The sequence below is a fragment of the Chionomys nivalis genome, chromosome 5, assembly GCF_950005125.1.
Source record: "Chionomys nivalis chromosome 5, mChiNiv1.1, whole genome shotgun sequence".
NCBI lineage: Eukaryota > Metazoa > Chordata > Mammalia > Rodentia > Cricetidae > Chionomys > Chionomys nivalis.
In genome coordinates, this window is record NC_080090.1 from 70,745,226 (window position 1) to 70,766,921 (window position 21,696).

Below are 21,696 nucleotides of genomic sequence, written 5' to 3' on the forward strand. Positions count from 1 at the left end.
CCAATTTCTTCTTAAAACTTATTCACTTTACATCCTGTCTCTCTCCTCTCCTCCTGCTCCTTCCTCCCAACCCTTCTCTGCCCCTTACCACGAGTCCACTCCTCCTCCTCTTCTGTATTCACTCAGAAAGGGCCAGGTCTCCCACAGACATCAACAAAGCAAGGCACATAAAGCTGCTGTAAGACCAAGCACCTCCACCTGTATTCAAGCTGGGCAAGGCAAGCCAGCATGAGGAATAGGTTCTCAAGAGCCAGCGAAAGCACCAGGGACAATCCTGCTCCCATTGTCAGGATCCCACAAATAGATCAAGCTACACAACTGTCACATGAATGCAGAGGGTAGAGGAGCAATGACAAGTTGTCTTCTGTCCTCCGCAAGTGTACACATGTTTGCCCACACCCAAAATAGTAATTTTCAAAAATATTTTTTTTTAAATGTCAATTTGCCTTGGGTTATAGTTTGAAAGAAAAAAAAAAGAAAGAAAACAGTTGCCTTTAACGGGACAAAGCCCCTAGGATTACAGTCCGCATCACTATTTGCTCCCTACTTTTGTTTACCTTTTTCTAGTGTGATCAAATATTAGACAAACATTCAAGTCATTTAAGAAATTGGATTGAAATGGAATTGAAATAAAGATTTTAAAAAGTTGTCTGTAGTTTCCTAATCACAGAAAAAGAACTCATTTTTTTTTTGACCCACCTCCTGCCCCAGCCTAGCCTTGAAAGAGCTCTGCAGCCTAGGACAACCTTGAGCCTCTGATCTTCCCGCCTTCACCAGGAGTGGGTCTTGGGTTACAGGTCTGTGCCATAACAGCTTTCGAGCTGTGCTGATGATGGAACCCAGGGCTTGCTATGTGCTAAGGAAGACACCACCAACGGAGCTAGGTCCCCATTTTGTATAAGATGGGGAACATGGGTATTATATTTACTGCAATGCTGGAAATGCCTAGAAACCAGGGCAAACCAGGTTGCCTAACTGTGAAGCCCAAGAGTTGGGTGCCCAGTGCCGGGTCTTGCTCATTTGAGTGTTGGTCATCGGGACTGTGCTTGCTTTAGAGTCTGAATTGCCCTAGAGACCCATGATTGCTTCATTATTACTATGTCTCTAGTGATTTCAAACAGTACAAAAATTGCTAAACATAAATACAAGTTCTACTCTAAATTAATCTATTTTTGTAAATTCATTTTAAGAATAGTTATGGAATATATCACTCAATATGTGAATGAAGAGAATTAAAATAAAAAAAAAGAATATCCATGTCAATTGGTCTGGTTTAAAACTACCCCATTTTTTTTTTTTTTGAGTCAGAGTGCAGGCTGGCCTCAACCTGCCCTCCCCCTACTCCTCACCCCCACCCTTCCACCAGGATCTCCTGCCTCTACTGGCACCACCTGCACCAGACAGGATTGTTCCAACTGTCTCTTTCAAGCAGGATTTCCTCCAAACTGGTGAACATTTCAAAAAATTCAGCAGTGAAAGTATTATTTAATATAGATAGATCAAGTCTAAATAAAATATAGCATGGTAATGTTAGAGAAATTTTGCATTTTGAGGAGGAGGTTTAAGGGTGTGGACGAAAGGAGCATTCTTGCCCCATGCATCATCGTCACCTTTTTTCTCTGCTTAAAGAGCAAGATTGTTTACCCACAGGCCCCTTTTCTTCGCTTCTTTCAGAATACTACGTCAGTTCAAGACACTCCCTTGGGAGCGTGCAGAGTATCCCCCGCCCTATGTTTGTGAATGTCGTCATCATGAACAGCCTTGTGGTCAACAGCCGGAGAAAAGTCACGCAATAATGCTACCACATCGCAATAGGGAACGTGAAAGGCAAGGGAGTTCCATTCTCACAGAGGCCTCATGATGGGAAGTCCCGAGGTAGAGAGGTGGCGATGGAGGCTGGTGTGCCAGGGCGGCCAAACGCTGGCTGCTTTTATTTGTGATAACCTAGGAAATAAACTGGAATGTGAACTGGAGCTGGCTGGTTCTGCGTTCTTAATTTTGCGAAACAATGATTCATTCCTGAAGTTCTTCCTGGGCATTTGACTTTTACATAATTTGAGCAATGATTTTTCAAAGCAAATGTACATGGAACTCTGCAATGAGTTGTATTTCGTTTAAAATACTGCCTGGGGATCCTAACTCACAATTTCAATTCCAGCGCTTGGGAGACTGAGGCAGGATTGTCTTGAGGCGAAGGCCAGCCTAGGCTACATATTGAGTTCCAGGACAGCCTGTGCTACTAAAAGCCTGTCTCAGAGGACAAGCCACAAGAGCTGGTAAGGCGGCTTGGAGGGCAGAGTGCTTTGAATGAAAATGGCCCCCATTCGCTCATGGGGAGGGGCACTATAAGGAGGTGTGACCTTGTTGGTGTAAATGTGGCCTTGTCAAAAGTGTGTCACTGGGGGTGTACTTTGGGGTTTCAAAGACTCAAGCCAGGCCCAGTGTCTTTGTCTTCCTGCTGCCTGTGGATCCAGATGCAGAGCTCTGGTCTCCCTCTCCATCACTATGTCTGCCTGTGCCCTGCCACAAGGATAATGGACTAAACCTTTGAACGTAAGCCAGCCCCAATTAAATGTTTCCTTTATAAGAGATGCCATGATCATGGTGTCTCTTCACAGCAATAAAACCCTAACAAAGACATTGGGTAATGACTTGTCAACAAATCTGCAACCTGAATCCAATGTCCAGAACCCACATGAAAGAAGGAGAAAGAGAACTCTGGCAAATTGCAACACACACACACACCACACAAACTACACCACACACACACATATGCACTTACACATATACACACACAAACATATTTACACCATACATATATACCATACACACATATACACACCACACACATAAATCATACACATAAATAAAATGAAAACTTAAAAAAATTAAGTGCAAATCAAAAAAAGAAATGCAAGTTGCAAAATTTAATATAAAAAGTTTAGTAGAAAAATTTTTATATAAAAATTAAGATAGTAATGTTAAGTATAGCAAACACAGTCGGACCTCTTCTGGGTTCTGGTTGAGTTTAATGAGAGTATAGTCTTTCTAAAGTGATTCTTATTTCTTGGATTAAATAGCAGAGTGATGTGTACTATTGATCTTAAGCTCATTTCTTTCCTGTATCTTTGGCCTTTGCCTTCGTTCTGCAAAATCAGTCTTTCTAGGAAAGGGAGGAAAAGATCTTTAAGGAGAGACAGAAGGGAGAAATGAATCTGTGAGCAAAAGGAAGAACTACTTATGGGGAGAGGAAGGGACTAGAAAGAAAGATGAATAGGGATGGGAGAAAGAAATATAGGAGGGTATGAGTTAAAGTATATCAACATGCGTAAAAAATGCTATAATGAAACTCCTTGCTTTGCATGCTAACTTTAAAAAAAGAGGGATTGGGCATTGTAGCTCAATTGGCGGCAACTTGCCTAGCATGCACTAAGCACTGGGTTCCATCCTCATTTCTCAGTAAACCATTCAAAGTGGTGATGCCCATAATCTCAGCACACTGCAGATGGAGACAGGTAGATCAGAATTTCAACATGATCCTGGCTACTGAGTGGATCAAGGCCAGCCTGGATTCCATGATATCTTGTTTCAAAAACAAAGAGGAAGAGGAGAGAGAGGAGGAGGGAGAAATAATTCCGAGTCTTTAATAGTAATATTTGAATTCATTTTGCTTCAGTGAACTAAAGAAATGGCTCAGCAGTTGAGTTCTTGAGGCTCAGTCATGAGGACTGGAGCTCAGATCCAAATTCCAGTATAATGTGGCTGTTTTGCCAGAGCCAAGGGAGCTGACACTTTCTTCTGGCTTTTGAGGGCACATGCACACATATGTACATATATACTTACACACACACAAATAAAATAAAAATAAATCTAAAAAAACGGTCAAAAATGTTCAAGGCTGAACAGATGGCTACATGGTTAAGAGCCTGTTCTACCTCTATAGAGGACCTGAACTCAGTTCCCACCACCCATGATGAGCAGTGCACAGCTGGCTGAAAGTCCAGCTCCAGGGAATCTAATACCTCTGGACTCTTGGGCCCCTATACTCACGTAAACTAAGTATACACATACACATTGTTAAAAATATTAACAATAAATATTAAAAAAGACTTTTCATATTGGTGGTGCATACCTGTAGTCTGGTGCTTTACTGCAGAGGCAGGAGGAAGAGAACGAACTAGAACCCAACCTGATGTACACAGGGGCTTTCAGGGCATCAGGGATCATAATAAGACCCTATCTCAAAACAAAACAAAGCAAAGGAGGGGCTGGAGAAATGGATCCATGTTTAAGAGCACTTGTTCTTGCAGAGGACCTGGGTTCCCTTCCCACAGTCCATATGGTGACTCACAGCTGTCTGTAACTAAAGTTGCTGGGGATCGAGTACCCTCCTCTCTTCTCTGTGGGCACCAGGCATGCATGTATTACAAAGACATGCATGCCAGCAAAGTACTCACACACATAAAATAAAAGTTCAAAAAAAAAAAATGGGGCCGGAAAGACAGCTGAGTGATTAAGACTGTTCTTGGCTCTTTCAGAGGACCCGGGTTTTCTTCTTAGCATCTATGTTAGGTGGTTTAGAACTCCAGCTCCAAGGGATCTGGTATGCTGTCATGGCCTTCATGGAATCTGCCCTATTTTGGCATTCTCTCACACATATACACACACAAACACATAAACAAAAACAATAAAAATAAATCTTTAAAAAATTAATTATTACCCTCTCCCCCCAAAATGAAAATGTATATAGTGGTCATCTCTGCACTCAGGAGGGACAGGCTAAAGAAGGAAGATTTCTGTGATTTTGAGGCCAGCCTGGGCTACCTAATGAGAACCAGGCAAGCCAAGGCTATATGTCTTAAACAAACAAGCTACCTGCAATTTTGAAACAACAAAAGAAAACTATCCCTTCACAGGAAGTTACAAAGAAATGAGCAGGGAGGGAGATAATTTCACACCTCCCTGAATGCTGACACCTTCATAATTACAACGCAATATCAAACCCAAGAAGCTGACGTTGGCACAACCCGCAGAGCTTACTCATATCTTCCACATTCACATGTGTTAGTCAGAAGATATGTTGATGCATTTTTTGTTACAGAACAAAATGGCGGACTTTTCTACAGAGGATATCTCAGCTTGCAAACATGCTACTATTTCTTCAAGAATCACCACACAGTCTTCTCTTTCCTTTTAATAAAGTCTCTCTTTATTTATCCTTTATGTATTTTAATGACATTTAAATATATTCAGTATTCTGAAAGATATGAATATATAAGACAAGGTTTTTTTCCCATGGGTATAAATGTATAGAATTAGAACAAAGTAAACACACAAAAATAACATCATGTAAGACAGCAATGGATGCTATTAAGAACATCAAATAGCCTGAGAAGTATAGTCTAAGAAGTTCTTTTAGTTTGGTTAGAGGAAGCCATTCTGAGGATGGGAAATTTGAGCTGAGATTGAATGATCAGAGAAGGCAGAGCCATATGAAAATCTTCAGGAAAAAATCTAAAGAGTGGCAACATCTTAAGAATTATTGCTAATAAACAAATCATAAGAAGGCAATATAACAGGGGTAGGAAACATGGGTGTGCCTGTGGTTCAGATGTGGCTTGTTACCAAAACTCATGCTGAAACATAATTTGATTATTTATATATATCAAGGTGGGTGAGGGCTTATGAGGTCTCTGGACCACAGGGCTCTACAGTAAAAAGGGATTATTGTACTTCCCCATTCCACCATGAATTAGCTTGACATAGCCATGCCCCTCCCTATTCCACAGTCTGTCTGCCTTTGTGCCAGCCTATTTGCCCATTTTCCCTGCATCAGTTGATGCATATGGGGCAGAAGGACTTCCTAGCTTGAACTTCCCAACTTCTAGAGCCAGGAGCAAATTACCAGTCTCAAGCATTCTGTCACAACACAGAAAATGAAATACAACAAGCAAGGGAAGCATAGTGGATGAACTCAGGTAGACAGGGAATGAACGATTGAGAGGATAAGAGACTCCTATTCATTGTATAGGAAGAAGTCACTGGAAAATCTCAGACATAGGAGAGCTATGACTAGATTGAGTTTAAAAATACATACTCTCTTTAACATAAAAAGAATGCTTTGGACAAAAGGGAGAATAAAAAAGGTTTACCCATTAAAAGTCTGTTGTAATGAATAGGTTGATACTGGTGGCGTTGGGGAGGAAAGTGACAGAATCCCGGTTTGTTTGTGCAATGCCATCAACAAGGGTGCCACTAGGGCAGGTATGAGAGAGAAGAAAAGGCTTTTGTTTAAAAGTAGAAGATGGTAATTATCTAATTAACTTTAAATAATTATTGTTTGGCCTATATGATGCACGTATTGTTTAAGTAGAAATGGAAAATAAATGATTACATTTGTAGATTTGAGTGGATGTTTGCTAACTGCTGATAAGAAGCTAATTCTGGAAATATAAACATGGGAGTGATTACTATTTGAACTTAAAGAGTTTGAGTACTATTGACATGAAAGATATTATGGTATGCCAACTTATAGATACAACAGAGGAACAGGAGAACATCAAACTGTGTCACAGTGTGTGTGTGTGTGTGTGTGTGTGTATGTATGTGCAAATGATAAAGACAGATCTTGAGTTAAATGCTACTGAAGAGCCAAATATAGGAGAAGTTAAGTCAGGGACTGGATCTCATACCTGTAAAACCAACACTTGGGAAGCTGAGCTGGGATTGCCATGAGTTGATTGTCACCCTGGGCTGCAATGTGAGACTTCGTCTTAAAAAAAAGAAAAACACCACAAAACAAACAACATGAAAAGAAGCATGTACCTGGGCATGATAGTTCATGCCTTTGACTCCAATATTCAGAGGTGGAGACAGGTAGATCTCTGTGAGAGACAAGCCTGACCTACTTAGAAAGTTTAATGCCAGCCAAAGCTACACAGTGAGATTCTACAGAGAGAGAGAGAGAGAGAGAGAGAGAGAGAGAGAGAGAGAGAGAGAGAGAGAGAGAGAGAGAGAGGGAAGGAAGGAAGGAAGGAAGGAAGGAAGGAAGGAAGGAAGGAAGGAAGGAAGGAAGGAAAGAAGAAAATAGTCATTGAATGGCTGAAAGTAAGCAAAATGTTCCAATTAAGTAGAATAGGAGAGTGCAGTGGAAGACTGAACAGATGGACAGTGATTATGAGCGATAGACTCTGCTCGATGCGGAGGAGAGTAAGGATATAAGTGGGTGTTAAGTAATGACACGGTGACGTCAGCAGTGGGCTCAGTGCACGTGTAAATCAGATGTGAGACTCTGAAGCTTAATAGGTAACCTGGACTGTAGGTAAGTCAAGGAGCAGGACAGAAATCAAGGCCTTTGAAGTAATGAAAAGTAATGGTGATGAGGTTAAGATGTAGGGGCACAGGAGTATGATGGGAAAATGTATTGCTGGGAAAGAGAACACCAAGGGTCAGAAAGGCCAGCAAAGGTATGAAATATGTGGCCCATGGAGTTATAGAAATTATTAAGACGTTAAAAAACAGGGAACACAGAAAGTCATATATAGTGTTTTAATGGTTTACCCAGCTGAGTCCAATCTGTTCCTGTTTGAACTTCTATCGTTTTTATATATTTGTGCACTTGTGTGTGTTTTTTGTTGTTGTTTGGTGTTTTGCTTTATTTTGATAGCGTCTCATGTGTAGCTGTAGCTGGCCTGAAGCTCACAGAGATCCACCCGCCTTTTGTCTTTTATTTGCTGGAATTAAAGGGGTGCACCAGCATGCTGGACTGACTTCCAATTTTTTCTATTCTCTCCTCTTTTCTTTTCCTTCCCTCCATCTCTCTTTCATTTGAACTTCCTTTTCATATTTTGTACCTCCTTTGTAACACAAATCTTTGTCTTTTTTAAAAAATTAAATTGCATTTATATTTATTTATTTGTGTGTCTGTGTGTGTGTGTGTGTGTGTAGGTCAGAGAACAACTCATAAGTGTCAGTCTGCTTCCACCATGGGGATTTCCGAATTCAGTTCACCTTTACACATTAACCTGTCTCACCTGCCCAGTCTGACTTTTATATATAACATTTACGTCTATTAGGCAATGAAAGAAAGCCCATCGGTGTCTCCTATAGCACAAAACACATATTTTAACAGTTCTTCAGCAACTGAGTGGTGACTCTTGGAAGAGTCCATGGGACCAAAGGCAGAGCCATTTCATTAACGGGCAGTCTAGATTTTTCTTTGGTGTGGAAGAAAGAACCCAGGGCCTCCTAAATATTAGGCAGTCGCTCTACCACTAAAGCTGCATTTTACTCCTATTGTGGATGAAAGAACACAAAATGATGGTTTAAGAATCATCATTCAGAGAAACCAGTGCACAAATATAAAGAAACAATCAAATTTTATTTTCAGAAGTTTTCAATTCTTAAATAGTATAAAAATAAACAAGCATTTGTTCTAAGACTTCTTTTTCACATAAGTTAATTTAAACACACGCTTCTTTCAGGCACTGTGACACTCACACTCTTAACCTGGATTTCCAGGTTCAGTCATCAGGTTCACGCTCACAACAATCACCTTGACTTGCTTAAAAACAGACTCAATGACATTAACAGTTTTTATACATTTTTTCTAAAGTCGATTATCTTTTCGTCTTGAACGTTTTAAGCATATAATCTTTAAAGCATTTTGTGATTTCTTTGTAATAAAAGAAATTTCTCCTTTCTCTTAGTAAGACACATTTTTAGTTATTTACATAAATATTATCTGTAATCAGTTCTTGATTTGTGAATACTAATGCCTATAGTGCTTTGAAGATAGTTTCTTAGTCAGGGAAGTTTTAACTAATTAGTAAAGCACCTACAGGGCCTTCCCAATGTCTAAAATGACAGTCTTTATAACACACATAGGTGATACAATGTTCTCTGCAGTCTGCTATAGAGGTAAATTCAAACTTTAAACTTCTCTATATACCAGACTAGTCTTCTTAAAATTTACCCACGAACATTAATCTCATCATATTGCTTGATTGTTTACACAGGAATTCAGAGAGGTAATCATAAAAACAAGGTACATTGATTCTGACACAATGCAAAGACAAACACGTGTAGGCTTAAACATAGTTTATAACAATAATGTCTAAAAGACATAATTATCCTCAATAAATTAAGTAATATACAGTACCTCAGCTGATAATGAGATGTAGGATGATCATCATTATTGTTTTATATTTATTACTATTGCCCAGAACTACTCACTAACTGACTTATTTGCAAGCAAGAAAGCCATTCTTCACAACAAGAATGTAACTGTCTTGCCACGGATCCCCTGCATTTCCATGTAAAGTACTGGCATCTTGGTCGGATCCTTCAGTAAAACTAATTATAAGTAAAAATGTCTGCCTTTTGCCTAAAATAGATTTATTCCTCCAAAGGGGAGCTACCTAGCAGTCCTGAGCTGAGGTTTTCCTGAATGTAAAACTTCAAGTAGAGGAAATATTAATAGAGGCTATAGAGAGAATAGACCTGATATCAAAAACCCGGAAAATAGCAACAAAAAAACAAAGCTTGGAAAACTACAAAGAAAAAAACCTATCAGCAGTTTCTCATAAGCAACAAACAAACAAACAAATAAAAAACTGGCAACAAGAAAAAAGAAATAAGAGGAGCAGGATGCTGGCATCCAGGCTGGACTCACACAGTATATGAGCCTACTGCACTTCGGGTAGCATGAAAAGGAACAGATTTCAATGTTTTGAAGAAACTCACATGGCCACTGATGTTTTGCACTGTGAGAGTGACTGTTACATCATACTGTGCAGGAGAAAAACTGTGTAAGCCCAGCTTGGTAAGTCACACAGCAAAAATCTGTTAGTACCAGGCCAGCATCACAAAAGGATCAAAGAATGTCCTTCAGAATTGTAACCCCAAATGTGATCTTTAATTTGGAATCCTTTTCTGTTCTTGGTTGTCTTTTATTGCTAAAGATTTTGCTTGCTACTATTCTTATAAACCAACTCTTTAAAGAACATGCTTTTAAGACAGGGCAGCAGGAGCCCCAGCACCTTCCTACACTGGCATCTTGACTCACGAGGAATGTCTTACCACTGCAGTAAGCTGCTGAGAAAAGAAAAATCCCCGCCATAGCATTTTCACCATCAATCACAATGTAATTTCTACTAGCTTTAGAGACTTGTGTTTATGAGCTGTTTTCTGGTGTGGGTCCAAGTTTAACAGCTTAAGAAAGTAAGGATATTCAAAAGTGATCCAAACTCTCAATTTAGAAATTCAAAAGATTCGCTTTAAGGCTGTTTTTAAAATTGAACGCATTGGCAGGATCTGTCTTAAATGTTCATTGAAAACTGAATTTGTACCCTTTTGTTTTCTGAGATAAAGATACGCTAGATTTCTTTAAAATTCCACATTAGCTGCTCCTCATGTAGCAAGGAAGATACAGTCCTAAACAACAGTGTAGATACTTGCAGCATTTTTCATCTTGTAACAGCATCTAAGTATTCAAACATCTTTCCTCTGTTCTTATCAAGACAGACTATGAGCTGAAATTCAAGTAAAAAGATATCAAAATTCACTTCCCACTGGTTTATGTAAAAGAATGAAAACTGTTTCTCTCTTTCACTTGAGGGCAACACGTATTTAAAGTACAAACACAGGAATCGTCACAAATGTAACATTGTTCACGACATTGCCTTCTGTTATAGAAGATGTTAAGTGAAAAGGGTATTTGGTATAAATATTAAATAATTAAATTAAATTGTTCATATAAATAAATAAATATGACCAGTAGACGTCTACAGCTCAGTTGAGCGCCCTTTGATTAGCACTGTGGGGTTGAGGTCATCTAGTCTGGAATGGGAGGCGCTTGCATTGATGGTGGCTGTCTTGGAAGGTTGCAGATCTTGCACATTGAAGGAGGTGAAGGGACAGCCCTTCACATTATTACAGATGAGAGACTGAATGGAGGCAGTGTTGATAATCTTAAAACCCACTTCTCCTCCAAAAGTGCTTGGTTTCCAGTACTGAGGAGAACAGATGGGATTACCCATAAGTCCTTTCAAGGAGAATGGTGCTCCAAGTTCTACCATGGTCTCCCCAAAGATAGCATCTGGACGTGGCTTTTCCACCAGCAGGGCAGGATACAGCTCCATGGCATCGATGTCACTGTAGAGGGCTTCCAACTCTGCAGCCATTTCCTTCTCTCCTGGAAGATAAAGAAGACAGATACAGGTTATGTCAAACTAGGAAAAAAAGAAAATAGTTCTGTCTGTTGAGCAAAGGTTTTTTTCCCCTGCTCCCTAGCCCATTCCTATTCCCACCCCTCCTTCTCAATACACCGAATCCTTAAAAGGGAGAAGAGAAGGAGGAGGAGGCTCATCCCGTACCAAACTCCCTTCTCCTCTTTTCCCATTTCATCCTTGATCCTTCCAGGGATTTCAGAAACCAGCTCTTACCTGTAAGTTCTTCAAATGATGTGTAAGGTTTCAGGGAGAAGCGTTTGCGGTACTCATTGAGGGACTGGTACTTCATCTCTCTGCTCTGGTCAATGGAGGCCTTTGCCACAGCTTTTACTGCGACTGGAACATTCCTACCCCCGGCCACCTGAGGGAAATGGAAAGTACAATGCAATTCTTAGGCATATTCCTGTTGTCCTACGTCTTGGCCTCAACACCTCTAGTCTGTAATGGATTTGCCTTTTACAGTTACAAAAAGCAAGCTGAGAGACACGTCTGAATATTTACTTTTATAATCTGCCAGACGATTGCAAGCTTTTTCAAGTATTAGTTTTAAGATAATGTGTTGTTATCTGCTTTGATGATTGTAGACCAAAACTATAGCCTGTCGAAAATCTAGGTTTCATGTTTCAAAAACCAGGAGAACATCTGGTAATTCTCTTAGTAAAAGGAAAAATTATCTCTATGACAGAAATTCAAAAGTTCCTGACCGGCTTGTTCTTGCTTTTCAGGAATGATGCTTACCCGGCCAGCGATCTGTCTGGTGAATGACTCAACAAAGTGGGTGAGCCCGTGCTCGATGAGGATGGAGTTGTTGTAGAGGAACTGCTTGTAGCTGTACTCCTGGTCTTCGATCTGGAAGCTGTCAGGCAGCAGGGGGTGCCAGTGATAGAGTGTGTTGAATTCGGCTGCGATACGGTTCTGGTACTGGAACTGCTGGTTGAATAGCAGCTCCGGGTCGAACTTGAGTTTGAAGTGGTAGCCACTCAGGTGCTGCACGTAGTCTTCGATCACAATCTTGATAGTCTCCCCTGTTGCACAACACAGAGTTTATTTTCCTGACAATCAAACGGTAGGTATGTTCCCAGTCATGTTCATGCTCACTCTTCACAACAGACAGTCAAAACATAGCAAAGGTAACACATGAGTTTTTCTTTTGGGGGGAGGGGAGATGGTCTTATTGATTTTCTCTTGCTCACCTATCAGTATGAGCCTGCTCGTCTGGAAGAGCCGTTCATCGTCCCACTCAGGATGCTCCTGTTTAAGCACATCACACACTCTGTTGTGTTCCCGCAGCCAGATGGTGGCATACATCATCAGACCAGGCACCAGACCAAAGACCTCCTGCCCCACTGCAAACCGTAGATGCTCAGGGATGTGAGGGGGGTAGATCATCTCTACCTGGGTGTCTTTGACTGTGGGAGGATACACCTCTCCACCAATGACCTAAACCACCACAATAATAATAGCAGAGAGTTAAAACAATGAACAAACCAACAAACACAAGAAGCAGTTTTAAAATGTAAGTGCAAATGGCAGGTGATAATTTCTAAAACATAAGGAAAATACCTGATATTTCAGTTTTCCGTCCTTGAAAAGGCGCAGTTTATGTTGTCTGTCTAGAGTTTCGCCATAAATGTGATTTAAGTCCACCTAGAAAATTATGGAGAAATTTCAATTTGTTGATGTCTTACTATCTTTTGTTATGAAATTTTAATGATTTGGGTGTCCTTAAAATTCAACAAATGTTTTTTAGATTTATTTTTATATGTATGATTATGTACATGCCTGATGCCCATAAAAGTCAGAAGGGGGCATTAATTAACCCCCCAGAACCGGAGTTATAGTTGGTTGGTGTTGGAAACCGAAGCCAGGTTTTCTAGTGTTCTTAAGCACTGAGTTATTACAAGTCCAACAAATGACTTTTTCATAGCCACAAAATACAAAAATAATTCCTTTTCCAGAGCTCCAAACCTTTATGTCTCTATTTTATTAATTAGTTCATTTATTTTACATATTGACTGTAGCCTCCCCTTCCTCCTCCTCTCCTCTCTTCTGCCCTCCTTAATTCACCCCTGTATATCTCTTTATGTTGAATAATATTGGTATCTTATATTAAATATGGCATATGTCTCATTATAACCATGATACTTACTTTTATATTATTTAAAGCAGCATAATCAGGGTGCAGGTTTTTTTTTTCCCCCTGGAGGACTAGGCCTCTACCTCAGTGGCAGATGCCAGTGCCTAGCAATCACAAAGTTCTAAGTTCTACTTCCCAGCTTACCAATCATTAACTAATTAAGTTTTGGAAGATGTAGCATTTTTTTTTGTAGACCAAAATTTTAAGTTAAAAATGTAAGGATAATTTACATTATATAACTCTGTGTATGTCTGCTTATTTTTACTAAACTAGTAAATGAAAACAGAACACTCTATTATGGTTCTAGTAGATGTGGCTGTTATATAAAAAATGGGCGTGATTTGTTTGGCATGGCAAGATGTCAGCATTTCCTAAGGATTTGCTTTAATTCGGAGTTAAGCCTATCTTACCCCATGGCCCAGTCCTCGAGTGAACCCAGGTCCTCGCTTCTGATCTGTCTTGAAAAACTGATGAGTGAAGTGCTGGGCAAAGAATGCGAACATCATATTCGAGCCTTGAGGATCAGGGATGAACTTTCTCCTTAGAAGAACTTTGTCCAGAACTTCTTTTGAGTCAGGAAGCTCCTTATTCCCTAAAACATGGAAATTCTAGAGTCAAAACCCCTTCAAAGATTTGCTGAAGCCAACTGATGACTGTCTGATTCACGAAAGCATTCATCACCTATAAACATAATCTCAAGGAGGATCATAACACCAATAAAATTGTTTTGCTTTGAGGCACAGTTTTATGCTTGTACCCCAGGTTGGACTTAAACTCACTCTCTGTCCCAGGCTGGCCTTGAATTTATTAGTGCTTTGCCTGAAGTCTATCTAGTACTGAGATTACAGGCAATGAGCTAGCTTCCCAAGACTACGAATTAACTTCTAAGTTACTGGGAACAACTTATTGAATAGTTTTACCAGTTTCAGCTAATACCAATTCTATGTAGCACAATAGACTAATAATGTTAAGATGCTATATCAAAATGAAGATTTACTTTTATGGACGAGGCACTTAAACATCCTTTGTGGATAACCATACTAAAGCCCAAAGCATCTCAGTTTTAAACAAGTGACGATCCAAGGTCAATTCTAAGCACACACACAAGCGTCGAGGCTGCAATTGCTATATCTCTAGTGCTTTTCACACACCTTTCACACCCATGGGAGTCGGGCAGTCGTCGGCTACAGGAGGAAGTGCTCTGGTGTAGTAGGAGATGTTGGAGAAGGCTTCCCAGTTTTTGTAACCATAGTGCACGTTGTAAGTTGGCGGACTGTCAATCAAATGTGATCTGGCTGGAATTTTAAAGAAAAGAAAATGATTGGCCGTCATATGAAAAAGCAAGCGAATGTTAATTATCGCTGTGCAATGTGGGAAGCATGGAGATTTGATTTCAATCAGACAAGGATACCCTGCTTTACAATGACTGCACTTTCACGAGCAGCTACTGCAAAAGCATCTTTGACAAAGCTAGGGCTTTACACAGGACATTATGCTCCAGTAGTCTTGGTTTCTCAGGTCCCACCCACTCTCTCTTCCATAGCTGATGACCATTACAGTTGGGCATGGCACTCACTTAGAACTATAGAGAGTTATTTTCTCTTCTGACCCAAAGCTGAATCAACCATTTGTTTTAAAGGGTGCTGCATGTTCCGAACAATTCTGGGAGCCATAGGTATTCAATAAACAAATAAAGCACATTTCCTCCACGGGACTGAAGGTCGGAGGTCATAAATAGGATCCTGACTACAGGATCATATATCAGTATTTTGGGCATTTCCGGGGAGGAGGTGGGGATTGAAGAGGTGTGTTTCAAGCCATTTTGAAAAGGTTGGGAATATTTCTTTGGGTTAGGTTTCTAGTGCATATTTTTGTTGGCGGATGCTAGAAGCAAGGGAGGTTTGTACTTACATGTCAACACATATCTCATGATTGAACTTCGAAGAAAGGGAATGTTATTCACGATGTTCCAGACTCCCTTGAAGTGGGTTAGGATGTAGTGGACTGTGTTTGGAGTGGGCTTCAGCAGCAACTTGATTCTTGTCAGAAACTCAGCTGGAGAGCGCAAGCACACGGGAGAAATTAGTGGGCCTCCTCCACAGGACACAAATATACAAAATGATGGTAACTGACCCATTCCAAAGGAAGAAACACCAGGAGAAACTTACGTATCGTGCAGTTTTCCCCGTAGAATCCGGTCCGAGTGCAATCACATTTATACTGGTCAAATCCTACGCTCATGCATTCACCGCGGTTTTGACAGGGGTTGGAACAGCAAGGATTTGCTACATTAAATAAATAAATAAATAAATAAATAAATAAGGCACTATTGGTCGACCTTATCTTAAGGATTTGTGTTACTATGGGTCTACTTGACAATGGTAAGTTAGAAATGCACACGTAGTCCCAGAAAAAGCAAAAGACTATATTAATTAAGTCTGTCTCATCACGGGGCTGTAAATGTAGAAATAAGGGCGGAAGACTAACTTCACATCTCGCATTACTAACGTTTTCACAGGGACGTCTTGGATGTTCAGATTAGACTTGTTAGTGAACACGTTCAAAATTAAAATGGATTGAGCTAGTACATTAGTCAAAATTTAGTGTAAAGAAAACCAAAGTACAACAGTTTCCTTTTAACATTTTGAATAACCTTTTGTTAAAATAAAAATGTATTCTGGACTTTCCTGGGGGCAGAAAAGCGCTGGCAGGTATTTTAAGTCAATCGTTCCTGTTCAGTCGCCCCCACAGTGCACTTTGCATGTATTGATTATATCTCGTCTTACTATAATGACAACCTGTAAACTATTACGGCTATTTTTTGTTTTCTTTTTGCAAACGAGAGTGACTCTCTGCTCGGTTGAGTAATTGGCCCATAACCTGAAAACCTGTGCCAAAAGCAAGCCATCCTTGCAGTTCGTCTGTACCCAAGTGGTCCAGACTCTTTGCCCCTACGCAGCACCTCTGCACTGGGAAAAGGGGTCTGAGACGGAGATCTGACAGGCGCCTTAGGGCGCAGGACCACTTACCGGCGTGGCTGAGCGCCAGGGCGGCCAAGAGCAGCACAATTCGGAGGAGCATCGTGGAGGTCGCGGCGGCGGCGGCGGTAGTAGCAGAGCTGGCGGGATGCAGCGCCGAACTCCTTCGTGGGTAGATTTCTGAGACTCCCGAAGCTCTTGCTCGCAGTTTGACAACTGGCTGCTAACGGGGAGAACCTCGCTTTAAAGCCTGAAAAGCGGCTCCCACGTGATCATGTGGTGACTGGTTCTTTCCACCCGCCCCGTCTTTCCCCTTCTTACCCCTCAGGGTGTTGCGTAAGGCTGGAGGGGGCTGGGCTTTCCATACGTAAATGGAATCGTGGGAAGACGAGAAGCCGCCCTCTTGCATCCCCCCCCTCCCCTCCATGAGCCCTGAGTGGTTACTGTGCAGGCGCTCACGCTGGCTCTCTATGGGGGTCCCGGCTTTCTTTCAGTTCCGCCTCCGATGCTCTAGGTTGGGACCGAGGAGCGCGGAGATGCCACAGGTTCCCCTACTGGGATCCGAGGTCCCAACGCAGGGAATCCCCGCGCCACCCCCAGCTGGGGTGCAGTCTGACGCGCGTGCTGCTCTGAACGCGCGCACACAGCTATCGTTTTTATTTCATGAATTAATGAAGTTTTCAATGAAGTGAGAGGGCTGCTGCCAGGGTCCACATCTGTACCGGCGGGTGTAGGGTGAAGTTTCTCACAGAACTGGCCCGAGGCACCACAGTCCTAGCCGGCCCCTAGAACAGGCGTTTCCAAGGGACAGAGTCTGAGCTTCACTTCATCGGAATGCTAAGTGCCCAGGGCATTGCTTTAAGGTATTTTTTTTTCCGCCCTGCTGTTGTGCTTTTATCATTTTGGTTGGCAACTGTTTTCACAGGATATATCACTAGAAAGGAATTCTTTTCTTAAGATGTACTTTTTTGACTTTTTCTGTCCACGTTTTTGAAGAAGACGTGTTTTGGAAATGGACCAAAAGCTAATACTTATTTTCTGATAACTGGCCTTATTCTGACTAAACCTAAAGACCCAATTCATTCTGAAACATTGTTTGATAAGAAATTAATTGCATAGAAGGGTGATTTTGACAGTTTTGAATGTCATTCTGCTGTTTGGTGGTGGCCAGGGAGGGGTATGAGAGGATGGGATAGTGAAAAATAAGCAAAATAAGAAAGATAGGAAACTAAAAATTCAATTAAATGTTATGTTCTTAACATGAATGGAGGAAAAGATGACATACAATCTGAAATTAAACTATATTTTCAGGAAAATTAAGTCAGCAAAATGGTTTGAGGCAGGCTGGGCAACACAGCAAGACCCTGGCTCAAAACAAAACGAAATAATTTAAGAAGAGAAAATAAAACAATGGGGGGGGGCACGAGGAACAACACTCCGAAAACTACACCAACTACCTCGATCTGTGGAGTCTTGCAGAAATAAAAAAAAAATACTCATGGAATTTTTTAACTGTTTGCTTCATGTGTGTGCTAATTTGGTTCTACATGAGCCATGGTGACTAAAATCCCAGCTCCTTTGTTCTAGTCACGTTTAATCATTCCATTTCTGGCACTCCCAACCCTTTACAGCGATTCCTGTGTGAAATTTCAACTGAATATGCAGACTATCCTAATTTTGTGTGCTTCCTTTAAATAGTCCTTGGTTTCTGTTTTATTTTCCGTGGGCAGATTGCATGTGCTCAAAATGCAAGTTTATTAGAACTGTTGATTCTAACTCCTGGCGATGTACTCCGATCTTACAGTGGCATCTTAAGTTGATTCCGAACACTCCCATCCTCTTCTGATGCTGGCTGTATACCTACTATGTAGAGAAGTATAGTCTGATGCTTCTAAGGAGATTATGGCCCAACGGGGGAAAAGTAGTGTGTTGCAGTGTTGAACTTTATTCCCAGCACTCGGGAGGTACAGGGAGGCAGATCTCTGAGGCTTGCCTAGTCTACAGAGCAAGTTTCAGGATGGCCGGCTCTACACAGAGAAATTATGTCCCTAAAAAATAAAACTAAGAAACATTATGACTTCAAAAGTGAGGGGAAAACAGGGCATAGAGAATAATCACATTAATCCTTTTAAAATGAAAAGACATTGGAACACAACCATAGCGGAAATCTGATTTAAAAATCTGTATGGTTCAATTACTTGATTGAATCTGTAACTTCAAATGTAAGGTAAAGAGAGCTCTGCGTACCTATTGAGTTACACAGAACTCAGGAAGAAACTTGGACAGTGAGGACAAGAGCAGTTTTGAAAGGAAGTCCAAATAAGGATGTAGGGAAAACATTCTGTATTGTTTGCTTTTGATTCACCAGGGATGCTAGAGTGAAATACAGGGATTAATTTTGGATGCTGATTACAGGAGGATAGTAAATGCCCCCAAATCAAGATGTTTTAACCTGCTTCGTACAGCAAAGCACAATGGTAATGATGCAACTTAGTAAGATTTTTGTAGCAACTGTATAGCAACTATAGCTGTAAGTTGTGCAGAAATTTAGTGTTTCTCTGTTCATTTGGGACACATATGTGTCTGTTATGCGAAATACATTTTATTAGTGTCTGCATTTTTTTTTGAGAAATTTTATAAGAGGAAAAGAAGAAAACGTATTTACATCTTCGAGAGCTTTCTGTTGAGTTTTACTGCCCTCTTCTGCTATTTGAATTTCCAGCAACTTTTTCCCCTAAAATGCTGGGTAGATGAGATTATTAGGTAGATTTTGGTTCTCATTTTATAATGTTCTTATATAATCACACATGTAGTGTTCTTATTAGATTTAAAGTTCATGCATGTACTCAAAATAAATGACATTTTGTTTAATTGTTTTGTTGTTCTGTTGTTGTTATTGTTTGAGACAGGAAGAAAGAAGAAGAAGAAGGAGAAGAAGAAAGTAAAAGAGAAAAAGAAAATAGTAAAATGAATCACTGATTTCTGGAAAATCCCCAAATAGTTGGAGATCACAAGATACATTTCAATATCTTAGGGTTCAGAGAGGAAGCTCAACGGATATTAAAAAATATTTTGAGTCAAATGAAAGTAGAACTTGCAATGTTTGAAATTCAGGGAAAGCAGTGCTGAAAGTTCTAGCACTAAATGCATGGCTGAGAAAAGAAGCCTGGAAATCAAACCTCAAGGCTTCCACTTTATCAAAGTAGAAAGAAAGAGCAATTAAATCCAAAATAAGCAGAAGAAAAGAAACAACAGAAATTTGGAGAAATATCAGTGAGAGTAAAGTCAGGAAGTTAATAGAGAAAGGCTACTCTTGAAAGGCCAATAAAATTGATGTCTCTAGCCAGTCTAACTAAGAAAAAAGAAGACAGAAATGAATCTAATCACAAAGACCTCAGGAAGCTGAATCCATTAACACAGAAACCATGGACATTAGGAGCATAATAAAAGTATGGTATGAACAAGAGAGACAGAGACAGAGGGTTGTTGCAAGTTAGAGGCCAGCCCGGTCTACATAGGGAGTTCAGACTAGCCAAGGTTACATGGCAAGATCTTGTCTCAAACAAGCAGCAACAAAATAGATATACTATTAAAAACTACTGTTCACGGCCTTTATTCTTCCAGTTGAATGTACCAATTTCTTCTTCCCTTGTCCCGTGTGTGTGTGTGTATGGTGTATGTATATAGTGCCTAAAGATGAGTGCGTAGGTCGCTCCTTCATGCATTTGGAGGTCAGAGCACATTATAATTCTCTTCCTCTTTTGGAGGTCAAAGCAGGATACAATGATACAATGTCTCCCCCCATTTCTCTTCCCCTTTCTTGAAATAGTATTTTACTGAACAAAAAGCATGCTTTCTGGGCTAGGCTAACTGGTCAGTGAGCTCTTGGGTCCTTTTGTCTCTGTCAGTCAGTTGCTAGGGTTACTGACACTTGCAGCCATGTCCAGTTTTCTTTGTGGGTGCTAGGGATTCATGCTTGCAAAACAAGCATTCTTACCCACGAAGTCACCTTCCCAGCCCTGTACCAATTTTCTTTTGTAACACACACACACACACACACACACACACACACACACACACACACACTTACTTTGTTTAATGTATATCCCTGTATTCTATATGCAGGATTGTTGCCCATGGAGACTAGAAGATGGCATCATAACCCCCAGAACTGGAGTTATAGAAGGTTGTGAGCCACTATGTGTGCAGGGAATTGAACTAGGGTCCACCGGAAGAGCATTTTAACCATTGAGCCACTTCTGTAGCCTCACCTACCAACTTTTTGAAAGTAAATTCTATAAAACTTCATGTGAGAAACAAATAGTCTTTATCAGAAAATGGAAATAAAGGTGCTGCTCCTAGCTCAGTCTACGAGGCCAGTGTGTCACACTGAAGTCAATAAAGGCATTACAAAGAAAACTACAGAATAATATTTATCAAGAATATCCAAGCAAGGCTAAAGCACAGGAAGTAAAGAGATGGCTTAAAGATGGTTAAAATCACTGACTGCTCTTCCAGATGACCCGGCTATGATTTCCAGTACCTAAGAGACTTCTTACAGCCATCTGGAACTCCAGCTCCAGGGGCTTCAACGTCCTTCTTAAACCTCTGAAACCATTAAGCTCACACATGGTACACGAACAAAACACAGGCAGGCAAACAAAATGCAGGCAAACACCCATACACATTAAATAAACTTTTTAACACAAACATTAAAAGAAATCAACTCAAGCAATGTACAAATATAATTAGTCATACATCATGACCAAATGGAAATTTTATGATATACCTTTTTTATTTAAAAATGTTTTCATATGTAATATAGAAGAAATATATACGTATATATTTCTCTTATTTTTTTCTAATACATTATACCCTGACTGCAGTTTCTCCTTCCTCCAGTCCTTCCCACACCTTCTTTCTCTCCATATCCACTCAACTTCTGTTTCTCTTCAAAAAGAAAAAAAAAGAAAGAAAGAAAGAAAGAAAGAAAGAAAGAAAGAAAGAAAAAAGAGCAGGCCTCCCAGGGATATTAACCGAACACAGTATAATGAGTTACAGTAAAGACCAGGCACATACCTCATATCAAGTCTGGACGAGGAAACCCAGTAGGAGGAAAAGTGTCCCAGAAGTGGGCAAAACAGTCAGACATTTCCCCCATTGTTGGCAGTTCCGCAAGAAGATCCAGCTATACAACTGCAACATAGATGCACAGGACCTAACTCGACCCATACAGAATCTTGTGTGTGTTGCGTCAGTTTCTGTGAGTCCCTATGAACCCTGCTTAGTTGATTCTGTGGGCTGCGTTCTTGTGGTGTCCTTGACCCCTCTGGTTCCTTTGATCCTTTCC

At 40.5% G+C, this 21,696-nt stretch overlaps 1 protein-coding gene across 1 annotated transcript; it reads right to left on the reverse strand.

The window, feature by feature from the left end:
* Positions 1-8,371: 8,371 nt before the first annotated feature.
* Ptgs2 (prostaglandin-endoperoxide synthase 2) lies at positions 8,372-16,614 on the reverse strand. Its single transcript, XM_057770656.1, has 10 exons — positions 16,398-16,614; positions 15,537-15,653; positions 15,280-15,423; positions 14,520-14,663; positions 13,779-13,960; positions 12,795-12,878; positions 12,425-12,671; positions 11,970-12,256; positions 11,445-11,592; positions 8,372-11,194 (listed from the first exon to the last, which is right to left on the reverse strand). Exons 1-10 carry the CDS (start codon positions 16,447-16,449, stop codon positions 10,785-10,787), a joined length of 1,815 nt encoding a protein of 604 aa, XP_057626639.1. The 5' UTR covers positions 16,450-16,614; the 3' UTR covers positions 8,372-10,784.
* Between the last annotated feature and the right edge of the window lie 5,082 nt (positions 16,615-21,696).

Bases quoted from the DNA above. Each gene is read 5' to 3' on its own strand.
- Ptgs2 (XM_057770656.1), bottom strand. From the start codon at position 16,449: ATGCTCCTCCGAATTGTGCTGCTCTTGGCCGCCCTGGCGCTCAGCCAC. The intron at 15,424-15,536 runs GTAAGTTTCTCC...TGCGCTCTCCAG, and splicing joins CGGGGAAAACTGCACGATAC to CTGAGTTTCTGACAAGAATC. The intron at 11,593-11,969 runs GTAAGCATCATT...CATTTCCCTCAG, and splicing joins CCAGACAGATCGCTGGCCGG to GTGGCCGGGGGTAGGAATGT.